Genomic DNA, 15,062 nt, shown 5'->3' on the forward strand with positions numbered 1-15,062 from the left:
CAAAGTCATTTAGTTCCATATTGCATGCTAATTTCTTTTTGCTACAATGCCTGGTTTAGGCAATGACACGCTGGAGTAAGAGCCTCATTATTGCACCCTATGATTGCAGAGTATTTTAAACTGCTTAAATAAAATCATGGCAATGGGAAAAATTTTCATTTGTAAAAATGTGTGGGAAGCCTGACCTTAAGAATGTGACTGAAAATGAGCGTCCCTTCTTTGGAGAAACATACTGTTAGTGCACAAAGTTGCAGACAGTGTTCTCAAACCATCATGATTTTGATAAAGCCTCCAACAAAACGGAGGTCCACTTGTAAGTTAAACAAGTATTTTTAATCTCTGTTGATGGTGCTCTTGTGGTCACGCTGCCTCGTGGGTACGATTATGCTTGGGAATGTTTTGATTCGATTAGCCCGAGGTGGGTGGTGATGAAGAAAATGAAGATAATGACAGTTACTTTGTAATTCAAAATAGGTAGTTATGTCACAAAGTCACACTCTGCTCTGTGTAACCGCCACCAGCAGGTTGACATTTCGGGCTTTTAGTGAATATATCTTCATAACTATTAAATGAATTAGCGTGCAATCTGTTGGCGATAATCTGCCTTTTCAACAAGCACCGTCATCAGGTCGAAATTTTAATTTGTCCATTGCTTTGATTTATGATCTGCATGAAGTGTGTGTGGCTGCAGCAGTCCATGAAAATGCTGCATCGTGCATTGTGAGGTTTAGACTTCCTGGACGATCAGGGATATGATGAGGAAATGAATAACAAAGACTCAGCGATGATGTCAAATAAAAGCTCAGTCAGTCTTCTGTCAATGACATTATCTTCTCTAGAATTGAGCTTTATGTGTTTATCATCTGCCTGCAGTCTTTCTCTCACACACACATGCACACACTCTTTTCTTGTTGTCTCCTGCTGAGAGTCACAAGGCCAGGCAGACCAGGCGGCACTGACTTTTGCTGCACTGTGCACGATAATTACTCTCTGTGTGTCCTTGTCTCTCACACACAAACACACAGACACACACCTATGCATTCACCATGAGCTCTCTATGAAGCCCTGTAGCTCTTTCTTTCCACATCCCTCCTGCTGTCTTTGTCCCGCTGTGTCACACATAAACACACACACATTAAAATCTTATGTAACCAGTATTCCTTCATTCTTTGCTTGTGTAATAATTGGTGTTAAGCTTTAATCTAATCAAACCGCTGTGTTTAAGGGCTGATGGGCGACAGTCAGCATGGCCAAAGGCAGCAAAGTGTGTGTGTGTGTGTGTGTGTGTAGTGCTCATGATGAAAGGGAGCATGGGCTGTAAATCTACACGGTGAGAAAATAATCGTTATTGCTCATCTGGTTTGGGCAATAAAACACAGACAGAGAGACACACAATTAGTCTCACATCTCATGCTGCGGATTAGTTGACAGAAATCTCCCTCGGTGTTGTGAGCCAGTTCAAACTTAAACTATGTAATTATCTTCTGACAATGTAATCACTGTTCATATCAGTCTCTCAATGTCTTGTCTTTTCCCTCCAGTGCTCCTTCCTGCCCAAGTTTTCCATCCACATAGAGACCAAATACGAGGACAACAAAGGGAGCAACGATAATGTGAGTAGAGCTCAGAGTGTCGTGTGCTTCGGAGCGTATTGTGTAGGTAGATCTGACAAAGTAAGGGAGGATCTGAGCATTGCTTTTTAGCAGACTTAGTTTGAAGTGTTTTTCACAATCTCACCTCTCGTACCTTTGCCTGTTCCCTGTCGCACACCTGCCTGTCTGTCACATTTTCACTGATCTTCTTGCTTCAAAACCATCAAATCAGAAGTGGCAAATTCTCTTTAGCCCTTTTTTTCCACAGAGATCCCGGTGCTGTAATGAGGATGCCTCATTAGACAGCCTTTACACTTTTACACAGCTTTAAACAATGCAGACATAATGCATGGAGATAGCATGCTGGTGTTCTGGAAGCACAGAAGCGTGGCGGGTGTGACATCTAACACAATGCGCCCTGTCAAATGTGACATATAACAAACATACATGTTGAGCAGTACTCTCTCAGCTATCACAATGGGGGCATAATATGGCAGTAACACTCATTTACTGTGCCTGTTATCTGGCGGCTGATCCTGTCCTGTGCTTGGAGGATAAGGAGCTCCTGCACTTAATTGTCTTCCCAGTTTGCAGACATTTTCGGCTGCTATTCTTCTTTGAGTTAGCTGCTAACTGCTGCTAGCTGCTTTTTAAATCTCCCTGTGGTGGAACGCACATATCCCAGCTCACACTTTTACTTAAAAGCCGATTTGGTGCTGTTACTACCTTTGTTGCCAGCCTAACAACACATTCTCACTCCAACTTCGTCACATATTGACGTTTAATCATGGACCTTCCACGTCCAGATACGACGTGCAAGGTACCCTGGGTGCGTTGGTTGTTGACGTTCTAGGATGCCTTGTCAAGTTCTGCCTGTTACATGCATTGTCTTCTTTCAAAATACACTTCCGTTTTTACGGGAAATTTACTGTTTACATACAGTCTCTTTCAAAATAAAAGCACTACGCCAGTACAACAACGCAAATGAATTTTTTTTTTTTTCCTCCAACAACTAATGCACGTCGTTTGGTTTAGGCAACAAAAGCACATGGTAAGGTTTACAGGGTTTGGTTCTCCCGGATGAAAGTCAGTGTTTGTTGGAACCATCCACCACCACTCCCACCCACCCTACTTGGTCTTTAGCCACCTTAACTTTCGTTTTTGTCCCGCCACATTTCCCCCTGACACCAGCAAGCGCCATTAAACTGTAATGGTCACCCGCTGTGTATCAAGCCAACATTCAGAGATGGCTTTTTGCGTAAGTCTCTGACACTGCAAGTCACTATCCAAGTGTCGGATTTTGATGACTTCAGAGTGAGACCAGGTTTTGCTTAAAGGCAAGACAACTCAATCTCCCCATTCCGTGTTTGTACCTTTTATACAGAACAACGAGGCGAAATAACAGCTTTGTCAGAGGTTCAATGCATCACCAGGTGTAATCAAACTGGAGGAACTTTTTCATTGTTCCAAGAACTCTCCTTTTTTGTTTCCACTCCACAAGAACTAGCAACAAGCGTAGTGCTTAGATAGCCGTTTTGAATGACTTTCCTATTCTCCCAACACAACCAGTGTACCTTGATTGGTCGAACACATGAGCCAATGCAGCACTGGTAACCACCATTTTTAAAAACCAATTAGTCAAGTAAACAACAGAAAAAACAAAACCCATACAACTCGTAACAAAAAAACAAAACAAAACTGAACCAACAGTAAAGTCCAGTCTTTATGCAATGAGGGAAATACAACACAATTTTGAAGTATAATGGATTGCAGCAGGGTGTCCCAGTAGCTTATCTGGTGGAGCACGTACCAATAAGTCTGAATTCTTACAGAGGCCTTACGGCTTACAGCAATAGCCAGCTTCTGTCACTTCAGCATTCCTATTGGCGAAGCAAATGCAAACAGGAAAAAAAAGCCCTTGAAGCTATGTAATTCTCAGCCCCAGTGGGCATTTCCTCTCAGTGAGTCCCTAGAACTGTTTGGTCCAAAAACGTGCTATCCTTTAATTGTGAGGTTTAGCTCAGAATTCAGTCTTTTCATTAAAGGCAGTCAGCAATTCTAATCCACTACACTCTTTGTCACATCAGTGAATATCTCCTCATGGTCCACTAGCTGTCCATTTGTGTGAGTGCTGAAAATAAAAATCTGGTGTTTGTATACAGCCCTGGCCCTCTAAATGGGAAACAAACAAAGTGGCTCAGACTGAGCAACACAACACTATTCTGGCTACTCTCCCTCCGCCACGTCCACGGTGGGGATTTTAGCGGAGCTTCTGAAGGAGCACTGACAGGAGGGTTGTATTTGTTTGGGAGCTGAGTTCAAATATCAAATATCATCAATATTGAAAAAGACTTTCCAGAATTACTGACTCGACCTTTAAGTCAAGGATATGAAGAGGATTAGCACTCATTCATCTACATCTTAGCCCTGTAGGTACTTTTTACGCAGTGATTGAGTCTTTCAGTAACATCATTATTTTTGCCCGTATCACACACAAGAGATACAGTTCTCTTTTTTACTCACAGTCAGCTAGGGATGTCAGGAAAACCATTCCTTTGGTATCAGGTTGATGCCAAAGTTTCTGCAATACGTCTGTACTCGTTTTTCTCAAGCATCATAGATAACGTAGGTACCAGGGATGCAAGTCTTTCAGACCTGACGGGGCGGCATAAACACCTGCAAAGAGTTCTCGTCTGTCATTTAACGCCAAAGGCAGAAGGAGAACGCCTACCAGCACGAAAGAAGAAGAACACGCTGAATGTGGTGACAAGTGCTGCTGCAGTGACAGCTTCTCGTCAACTTGTTGAAAAAAGAAGCGTTTTTCCAAGGGCCAGCATAAGTTTTTAATTCTTTGCAATGGGAGTGCTGTATATTTACACTCTGTTACAAATCCCAACAGCGTGACAGGGTGCGAAGCATCTATCATGCGCGGAGTGCTGCATGTTTGGTGTTTTTTTCTGGCCACCGATAGCTAGGAAAGGTTTAACTTTGCTTAAACGCTATGCTCGTTACTGTTACATTTTACCCAGCCATCCAATCACAGTGGAGGAGGGGCGGGACAGATAACCTACAACAAAGAGCATCCGTCACATTTTACATGTACAAGTGCTGAACAACAACAAGAATATAATATATACAGGAAGAATATATACTGCAGGCTATATATTAATGTATGCCCACATCGCCCACAAAATCTCATAAACCCACATAGACTAGTACTTTGCGTTCCAGGCGAATTATCAGAGATTGATAATATTTAAACTAAATTACATTTAAACGTTTTTAGTAAAGCAATGCATGTTAAAGCACATGGGAGGTATCATTTTGTTTTTTACTCTGGTATCGAATTGGGTATCGAGAATTGTGGAATTTCACTGGTAATGGAATTAACTACTAAATTTCTAATCATGACGTGCCTACATGTAGCTTATATCTTACAGTGTCTGTCCATTAAATGCATTCATGTGACTAATATGAAAGTTTTCAAACATTATAGGCACAGCACAAACACATACTAATAAATCAAATAACCCTACTAGTAAAGATTTAAAGAAAAATACTTCACAAGAGAAAGTAAACATTGATTTTCTCCTGCAACAACATGACAAGCTACTCTTGGTTTTGCTGAGTCTTTCATCACTGTTAAAAGCACTTAGCTCGATCTCCACCTCTCCCTCAGTACCACTTAACACTTTGGTGGCACGTCTGAAGGTTATGCAATACTGCCACGATCCACCCTGTAGCTGAAAACAAAAGGCCGCAGCTCCACTTAGTGGTGACTCATGGGAGTTGCAAACCCATCACGATGGTTTCACAGACGGTCATAATTTCACATTTGAAAGTGAGCGTAACAAGTGGGGGCGTTTTAGAAGTGAGGGCAGAAGAGTTAAATAGAAGTGTCTACTCTCGAGTTTACACTTCCCCCCAACAGCCTTCACCATTTGTACAGTCTTTCTTGTTTATCTCTCTGCTCTTTATCCCTCTCATTACCCTCTCTGACTTCTGCTACACCTGCATAAAAGTTTGAGGTGTGAAGAGGTACGATCTGTGATGCAAGTTGTTCCGAAAGGACGGATAACTAGCCGATGTTGCTTTACTGTTTGTGTGTGAGTCAGACACAGGAAGAAATCACTGACCGCATGCAGTGAGTCACATCCATCTTCACAGTTTGTTCAGTGTATTGTCTGAGCGTAAAGCCAGAAGGAAGGACACTGTGCTTTGTAGTTTTAGCACCAACAGGAAATGATCTTATTATCATAGGTTTTCCTGTCAAATACTTTATGACCCCCCTCCCTTTTCTGTAAGTAAGTGTGTGAAGCTGCCCCATCACTACCAAGTGACTAGGGAAATCACAGCGCACCACCCCACAACATTCGTCAACCCCTGAAGTGCATTATTGATTTGGCTGTCCTCCTCACACATGGAACTGCTCCCTGCTTTTCAGATCTTTGGCAGCGAGCCCAGAGAGGAGGAAACAGAGATGTGTTTCGTGGACATCGCTTATGATGAGATCCCCGAGCGCCACTACAAGGAGTCGGAGGTGAGGCGAGTCAAGTCCCTGACCTCAGGATACACACGTTTATGTTTGTATGAGCACAGAGTGAATGAAAGCACACACTCAGCAGAGATAGTGAAAGGAAGGGTAAGAAGGAGAGAATAGAGGAGCGACAAACAGAAGAACAACGGAGGAGGAGAGAAGCCAACAAATGAAGAGAAGGGATGGCATGTGAGCAGATAAAGAGAGGAGAGTGTTATCTTTCTCTTGCAGCGACGCCTCATTTTTGACCACCAGCTGGCCATCTGCTTCCTCACAGTGATGGAAATGCATGTTTATGTGAGGGGGAGGTGATGGACATTAGCTGTGGTGATTTGACATTTGTATGCGTGTGTGTGCGTGTGTGCCCGTCTGTCAGGGTGTGATGGACATAAAAAGCCCAGCTATTAATAATCAAGTGGGGTCATGATGTCACTGCCGTGGTGTTTTATTATTGACACCCCCCCACACACACACACACATATTCACACACCTCCCAGCAGGCTTTATGGTCTTCTGCTTTTATCCTGTCATGGCTAAAAATAGCACCGAGATGCCGCCCAGAGCTAAAAGTAGATGTCACATGGACGATGTAAATATCATTTTATTTAAAGACAGGTGGGTGTTTGGTTACACAAACACACCGCAGAGACCAGTTTCATACATGAATGAACCACAGTTACCAGTGTGGTCAGACACCTCGAAAGCATTAATGCACGAATAGCATGTGTGTGTGTGTGTGTGTGTGTGTGTGTGTGTGTGTGTGTGTGTGTGTGTGTGTGTGTGTTTTGCTTTATGTGCTGGACACAAACAACACCACCACAGAGTTTTCTCATTCATTCAAAAATATTTGCAGGCTAATTTATTGGGGGGGAAAACTATTTAAATGGCCATCTTTCATACACAAAACACCTCAAAATGCTTTGCTAATTGAAAAAATGAAAGGTATGTATTATTCTGTGTTAAACAAGTGGCAACTTCTGGGGCTGAAAAATGAAGCCAACGTGGAGGTGCCTAAAACTGCAGTTCCTCAAATGGCCACTAGAGGCTGGCTCCAGAAGCCAGTCAGTGTTAAAATGCCCACTGTAAGAGCAGAAATAAACATGTTTACAGCCTGGTGCAAAAACAGTTTTGGGATCTATGGCTAATTTCAGCGTTCATGACAACTGTACAGAGGGTGAATTTTTATATAACTCACCTGTTTACATTTTACTAAGACTTATATTTACGCATAATTAAGGACAGGCTGCTTTGAGTAACAGGCTGTTTGCTGATAGTGTCCTCGGCTTCTCAGTCAGAGCCACCTCTCGCTCCTCCACAGCTTCACCCTCTCACCCAAACATGGTCACTTCTGGCTCCCCCAAATAACAAGAGGGCGACGACCGAAATGCCAGCTCGAGGCTTCAAAGCAGGAGTCCACAAACCAGTGGAAGATGTCACAGTAGCGACATCCTGTTTTTACAGTCTGTGGTCTTAAAGTAATAAAGTCTACCCACTAACATCTCTAACATGCTACATCTTGTTTGTTTAATCCATACATCCACTGGTACTGGAATCCGAGCAAACATCTAGGAAGCTGGCTGATTACAGGAACCATTTCAATCTGAGATGGAGGCAACACAGGTTCATTCCTAACAGTTTACGCTTGGGTTCCACCATGAAAGGACACAGGGCTGCAGTCTTGGGATCCCTCCCCAGACGGCTTCACATCCATTCACACCTAGTCCCATCGTGACCTTGACGACTCTGTGGGGTCCACACCCACACAGAGTTTAAAGCCTGTGTGCCCACACCAGTCTGTTAGAACTGAAGAAGCCTCTTGGATGAGAGGCAAAGCATCTTCAAGAAATGCAAGCAAGTCCAGTTGCCTACGATATATCACTTGAAATGTAAAAACAACGCATTGTAGTTTTAAGGGATTGGGTGCTGGACTATTCCCTGGCCAGACACAATCATGTCCTTGAGTTTTGTTGTCACTGTAAGGTTGCCAGGTGACCAGTGGAAACTCCTGGTGCCCAGTATGTTATCCCCCATGAAATCACACAAGCTAGCTGTTTCCCCTTGTTTCCATATCTTTATGCTAAGCTAAGCTAAGCAGCTGCTGGTTGTAGCTTCATATTTAGAGTACAGACCACAGACTGTGTAAAAGAAGAGGATGTAGCCACCATGGCATCACCCATTGGTTTGTGGTCAACCGCTTTGAAGCCGCGAGTTGGCATTTTGGCCGTCGCAAGCCTGGTTTTTGGAGCCAGAAGTGACCATAATAAGACAAAAGGATGAAGCTGTGGAGGAGTGAGGGGTGGCTCTGACTGAGAACCTGATGACGCTGCCGTGATTGCAACCTGTCAATCACAAGCTAGCCACACCCCAAAGCATACCCTGCTTTATTTACTATTTTACCCTAAATGATTGAGACCAGAAACCCATCAGGGAAGTTTACTGAGGTGATAAACTAAGCGAGAATAGGATCATATTCTATTTACAATGGGACTTCTTTTTCTAACCAGTGGTGTCGCCCCCTGTTGGTCATTAGAAAGAATGCAGGTGTGAGGCATTTTTGCATCAACTGGAGGTAACAGACTGGTACAGACATGAGAGTGGTATCGACCTTCTCATCTAACTCTCAGCAAGAAAGTATATAGATGATGTTATTATGTTAATGTTACTCACTTGATTGTATTTTCAAAACTGATATTTTTTTTACATCTACAATTGTATTTTTTGATTAGATACAGTTTGGTATATGATATTTTAGAAAAAAAAGCTCTCTCACAGTGAAATGTCACTTCTAGCAGCAGCATATTTATTCCAGAGAAAATCTGGAAGCTATTAAGGTAAAATATTAGTTCACATGCTATTTTATAAAAACATTTAAAAGGGACAAGCTCTCATTATTATTTTTCATCTTTTTCGTCTGCCAAAAACTTTCTGACACATTTTAAGCACAGGCAAAACCCAACAGGCCTCTTCCTCCTCCACTGCAAGTGTTTTCCCAGCAGGGATGGAGAGAGTTGTGTATCACCCCCACACACACTCTGTCACAGTCAGACACGTGACCCTACGACAAATGAGCACAAAAGCATAATGAGCCTATAGGGAGCGGTGATTAATGCATGTAAAGTTTGTGATTAGGGACTCCCACTGCGCGGCCTGGCTTGTGCTCTGCATGAGGCTGGTAGTGCATGCAGGTGATCCTGTACTGTAAGCAGGGAGTGTGTGTGTGTGTGTGTGTGTGTGTGTGTGTGTGTGTGTGTGTGTGTGTGTGTGTGTGTGTGTGTGTGTGTGTGTGTGATGGAAACAGACGTCAGCATTGATGTCACTAAAAACAACACTTAACTCGTCACACATCCCAAATGACAATTGCAGATATCTGTAATTCAGTTTTGACTACTCCAAACAAGACTTGCAGATATCTCAAACATCATTATGACTAGACCAAATTATTGTGCATGATGTTGCTCATGTGAGGCTTCCCATTGGATGTCGGCTGAACACAGCATTTCAGCAGTGTCAGCAGACGCAACAGTGGCTGCTGTTGTGGATAAGATAGTTAGACAATGCCTTGAAATAAAAAGAACTTATCATCAGGCAAACAAGAGCTTTGTTGTCTGTACTGCATATGTATTGTCTCCAGGGACACTTGAGGACCTACAGCTTGCCATACTGTATGGTTGCATTGCAATAGTATGTTTGAATAGCAAGCTGTCCCGCCTCCCACTTTCCATAGCGAGCACTTTTCCTTTTCCAAGATAATCCATGCACCTGACAGGTGTATCATATCAGGATGCTGATTAAGCAGCATTGTTACACCACAGGTGTGCCTGTGGATGGTCACAATAAAAGGCCACTCCAAAATGTGCAGTCTGATCACACAACACAATGCAACAGATGTCACAAGTTTTGAGAGAGTGTGCCATTGGCATGCTGACTGCAGGAACGTCCACCAGAGCTGTTGCCCATGAACTGAATGATCATTTTACTACCATAAGCTGTCTCCAATATTGTTTCTGTGAATTTAGCAGTACATCCAAGTGGCCACACAACCCCACAAGTGGGTTAGGATGACAAACTGCTGTCAGGTCAAGACTCTGGTGGGGATGACGAGCATGAAAATCAGCTTCCTTGAGATACTTTTTGATGGTTTGTGCAGAAATTCTTTGGTTGTGCAGACCAATTGTTGAATCAGCCGTAGAGGTGGCCGGTCTCAGACGATCTTGCAGGTGAAGACGTTGGACGTGGAGGTCCTGAGCTGGTGTGGTTACATGTGGTCTGTGGATGTGAGGCCAAATTCTTAGAAATAATATTGGAGACAGCTTATGGTGGTGAAATAAACATTCAGTTCACGGACAAAAGCTCTGATGGACACAAAAAAATCTGTGGCATCTTTATCTGGAATTATAACTACCGATAATTCGGTTTAGATATCCACAATTCCAATTTGCGGATATCTGCAACTGCATTGTAGATATCTTGAAGGAAAAACCACATGCGCATGCATTGCATAAATAATTTGAATCTTACTGGTAAAAGTAGAATTACAGATATATCGAATTAGAGCTTTGATGATGGGGAACAACATGTTTATTTGTTAAAGGTTAAAAAACAACTAATCCATTCTTTAAGAAATTCTTGGTTCTCCCTTTTTGCAGATCTGAGTTAAAATTTTGTTTTCCCAAAGGGGAATTTCTTATTTATCTGAACTGGTGTCTCATGCTCTTTTAGGACCTGCGGTATTTTAAGTCCAAGAAGACTAACCGAGGCCTCCTGCAGGAAGGATGGATCGACACCCAAGACCCCATCATGTGCTCCTACAAACTGGTCACAGTCAAATTTGAGGTCTGGGGCCTGCAGACACGCGTGGAGCAGTTTGTACACAAGGTCAGGATGAGAAAGTTTTCCCTGTCAGAAATAACCTTTCCTTACTCAGTGAAACTTCATTTTCTGCTCTGAAAACATATGATACACAACCAGTTGGCCGTGAACCAGATCAGATGTTCGGTTTTGGCCTTCTGCAGCATCTGCCCTGTTTACACCCCACAGATTGCCTTTACCTTTGGCTGCACAGTTTAAACTCCCTATCTCCTATTTACCAAATCTATTTCGCCTCTGCAGCATCTGTCCCTGGGGTGAACTGTCCCTGTGCTCTCCTTGCCCGAGGCGTACACACACACACACAGGCAGGGCTATTACTCACATGGTAGCACTGGGTGTGACTCATATTAATCACATTGCTTCGGGCTGAATGGAAACATTTGCAGCTTCAAAATGTTTTGAAACTTTTAACAGCCTTCAGCGTTAACTCATTCTGATCTCTGTCTCTGCTTCTGTCCCTCTTTACCTTTCTTCCTCTGTGATCTTGCTCCTCTTATGCTTCCTCTCTTTTTTTCTGATTCTGCTCAGGTGATTCGGGATGTCCTGCTTTTAGGACACAGGCAGGCTTTTGCCTGGGTGGATGAGTGGATTGGTAAGTTTATTAGTGATGGCAGCGCTCATAAAACATGGGTTAGTTGACGCTGGCTCATCTAAAGATTGCAGTCTGATAATGTGGCTAAGCCCTGATCATTTTTGTCAATGGCCATGAAAGGCAAGGATTCAGTTGAGCGTTACTTATCTTAAGATCAATTTAAACACAAGACGTATAAAGTTTACATGCTATTTTAGCCCGATCTGTATGACGGATCAGTAGGGGCCGATGTTCAACTTGTTGATTGCCATCGGCCTGTCGGCAAATAAGATGACATTCACTGATGGCAGTGGCGAATAACTTCTGTTGTGTCTGTTGTGTAATTTCAGTTAATTATTAATCTATGTTAATCATAAGACATTGAGCAATAATTCACCAAGTGTGTAATGCCTCCGTTCCAACAGACATGACCATGGAGGAAGTCCGAGAGTACGAGCGAGCCACGCAAGAAGCCACCAACCTGAAGATCGGCACCTTCCCCCCTACCATCTCCATCTCAGAGACCCCTCTGCCATCCAGCACCCGCAGTGGCCCCAACAGCGCCCCGTCCACTCCCCTCACCACAGAAGCCCCAGAGTTCCTGTCAGTGCCAAAGGAGCGCCCCAGGAAGAAGTCAGCTCCCGAGACCCTGACCCTGCCGGATCCGGGCCGCAGAGATTCACTCTTCAAACTGCCCAACTTTTTCTTCTGGAACTCCAGTCCGCAGCCTGAATGAGAGCGTGGCCACGCCACTGGTGAACACCCTTGACCTGTGGATCAGTGGAGGATGCCTGCCCAGCACATCCCACAATGCCCCCCCAGCCAGCTGAAGTGAAGGAGACTTCTTACCGTCCTGGTGATCCAAGCCCCCTCAGCAGACTCGCCGGTGTTACAGCAACCGCTCTCAGACTGCCTTTACAGACACAGACAGGCAGCCTGACCTCCGTAGCAAAAAGTCCTGCGAGGTGTCACGGTGTAGTGCGTCCCATCAAGAGTCTAACAAAAGCAGCTGGAGGCTCCTCGTTCTTCTCCTCAGAAAACAGCCAGCACCATGCATCAGACCGTTATTAGTCAGATTGAGTGTAGCGTACATTCCTGGAAACGTTTCCTCCTACAGATTATCACCTTGCTTTTCTGTGTTGACGAGATTTATTCTGCACACTTTACATGTACAGTTTTTTTTCTGCTTTACCTTTATGCATCGGAGTCTCTGGCTTGTGGTTTGATGTATCTATTTATGTGGTTGGGACTTTTCGACAGGTTCTCTTTGGCCACCGTATCAGTTGAGTATCATGGTTTCCAGTCAGGTGTAAGGTGATTGTGCATTCTTGTATATACTGTATGAACATTATTTAACCGGTAAAATGTCAGTACTTTAAGATGAATATCATATCCAGTGACGACGCTGCTATGAAACTGCTCTCGTGTATTTTAAAGGACAAGACTCTCTACCTTCTTTAAGTGTTTATTATAGTGAGCTCTGTCTGCCACAGTGTCTGTAAATGACTGATGTAAGTGCATGATTTGAACTGCAGAGGCTGCTTTTAAATATTCAGTGTTTTCTTTGTTATCTCGGTCTAAAACTTGATGTTGTGTTGAGTTCCTCCAGGCTGCTCATGTGGTTTGCATGTTGTTTTGCCGCATTATTCATTTCAACTGTATGTATTTTTTAAGTCATACTGTTGATGGTTTTTGTATTCAGTAAATCAAATTAAATTAAAACCTGTTACATTTGTGTGAGGAGTCTTTGTCGGTACTGTTTATTTGAATTTAATATAACCACTCAAAGCAAATAAACTCATCATGTAAAGTAGTTCAGAGGCCAAAATTATTGCCAAGACTAGACCCCTAAGATCAGCTGATCACAACTTTGAAGCCGTTCCACCAACTAGGTTGAAAAGCAAGAGTGACCGTGTGTTTTTAATGACGGAGCCTTGATCCTGTTTGCGATACCCATGGACAGGATCTCAAGGCGCAGCCAGGGGGAGGTAGGGGTCCAGTTTGTGGGCCTCAGAATTGCATCTCTGCTTTTTGCAGATGATGTGGTTCTGTTGACTTCATCACACCGTGACCTCCAGCATGCACTGGTGAGGTTTGCAGCCAAGTGTGAAGAGGTCAGGATGAGAATCTGTACCTTCAAATCTGAACCATGGTTCTCTGCCACAAAACGGTGGATTGCCCCCTCTGGGTTGGGAGAGAGTTACTGTCCCAAGTGAGGGAGTTCAAGTATCTCACGGTAGAATGGATCTTGAGACAGGTCGCCCGCTTGTGCGGCTTCTGCAGTGATGCAGGCACTGCGCTGGACTGTCGTGATGAAGAGGGAGCTGAGGTGGAAGGCGAAGCTTTTGATTTACTAGTCCATCTACGTCCCAACCCTCACCTATGGTCATGAGCTCTGGGTAATGACCTAAAGAATGAGATTGCAGATACAAGCGGCCAAAATGAGTTTCAGCCTTAGAGATAGGGTAAGGAGCTAAGACATCCGGAGGGAGCTTGGAGTAGAGCCGCTGCTCCCTCATGTTTAAAGGGGTCAGTTGAGGTAGTTCAGGCATCTGATCAGGGTGCCTCCTGTTAGAGGTGTTCCGGGTACGTCCCACTGGTAGGAGGCCCCAGGGCAGACCCAGAACACCCTGGAGGGATTACATATCTCATCTGGCCTGGGAACACCTTGGGGTCGCCCAGGAGGAGCTGGAAAGTGTTGCTGGGGAGAGGGATGTCTGAGGTGCTTTGCTTGGCCTGCTGCCCCCACGACATGGTGGATGAAAATGGAAATGGACCCTTGGCTTTGGAACAGCCTTCCACTCAGTGTGAGATCAACAGACTCCACTGCAGCTTTTAATGCCTCCTTAAAACTCACTTTTACAAGACAGTCTGCATTTAACAATGTTTTCCTTTTCCATTATCACGTCACTTCATATTTCCTCTTGATATTACTAATTTATGATGTTTTACTTTAACTTTACTCTCATTACATATTTAGAGAGTTATTTTAGAATAGTCAGATTTTCATTTTAATATGCACTTTTCTATATTTTGCACTTTTATGTGATTTAAATTCAAATGTGTTCTCAATTGGCATTCTGCCTCTTTTACATCATCTTGTGTTATTTCCTTTATGTAAAGATACACTACACAGGATTCCCCCCCCACAAAAAAAAACACTGTAAAGACTAGTACAGATGTAATCCCTCTGTCATAAATTATGATGCAGGGTGTTTCTCAAAGTCAAGGAAGGATCCTCAAATGGCCGAATTTCAAGGAGGCTACATCATCGAAACCTGTCGTAGGACTGTTCCAATGTCAAGGATCGGTCTGAATTTCACCAGAGACTGCGTCCTTCTTTTGGAGAAAATGGATGGATGGATGTCGAGTCTTGTAAGTTGTACAGCCAGCCGCCTAGCAGCTCTTCGGCATGTTGACGTTGTGAAGAAAATGATCTTAATATGCCGTTTTCTGCATTGCAATAAACAGTGTCGGAAGTTACCTTTCTCCC

The 15,062-nt window shown here is 43.6% G+C and overlaps 1 protein-coding gene across 1 annotated transcript in view; it reads left to right on the forward strand.

Annotated features, from left to right (window-relative positions):
• Positions 1 to 13,363, forward strand: part of LOC125878992 (cytoplasmic phosphatidylinositol transfer protein 1-like) — a 92,831-nt gene extending 79,468 nt beyond the window's left edge. The window contains exons 5-9 of the mRNA XM_049560558.1: positions 1,542 to 1,613; positions 6,037 to 6,132; positions 10,849 to 11,004; positions 11,527 to 11,590; positions 11,995 to 13,363. Of these exons, the coding sequence (XP_049416515.1) occupies positions 1,542 to 1,613; positions 6,037 to 6,132; positions 10,849 to 11,004; positions 11,527 to 11,590; positions 11,995 to 12,305 (699 nt within the window). The 3' untranslated portion in view covers positions 12,306 to 13,363. The remainder of the gene's footprint in view (positions 1 to 1,541; positions 1,614 to 6,036; positions 6,133 to 10,848; positions 11,005 to 11,526; positions 11,591 to 11,994) is intronic.
• Positions 13,364 to 15,062: the final 1,699 nt, after the last annotated feature.

This window comes from Epinephelus fuscoguttatus, linkage group LG19 (assembly GCF_011397635.1).
Source record: "Epinephelus fuscoguttatus linkage group LG19, E.fuscoguttatus.final_Chr_v1".
In the NCBI taxonomy this organism is placed as follows: Eukaryota; Metazoa; Chordata; class Actinopteri; order Perciformes; family Serranidae; genus Epinephelus; species Epinephelus fuscoguttatus.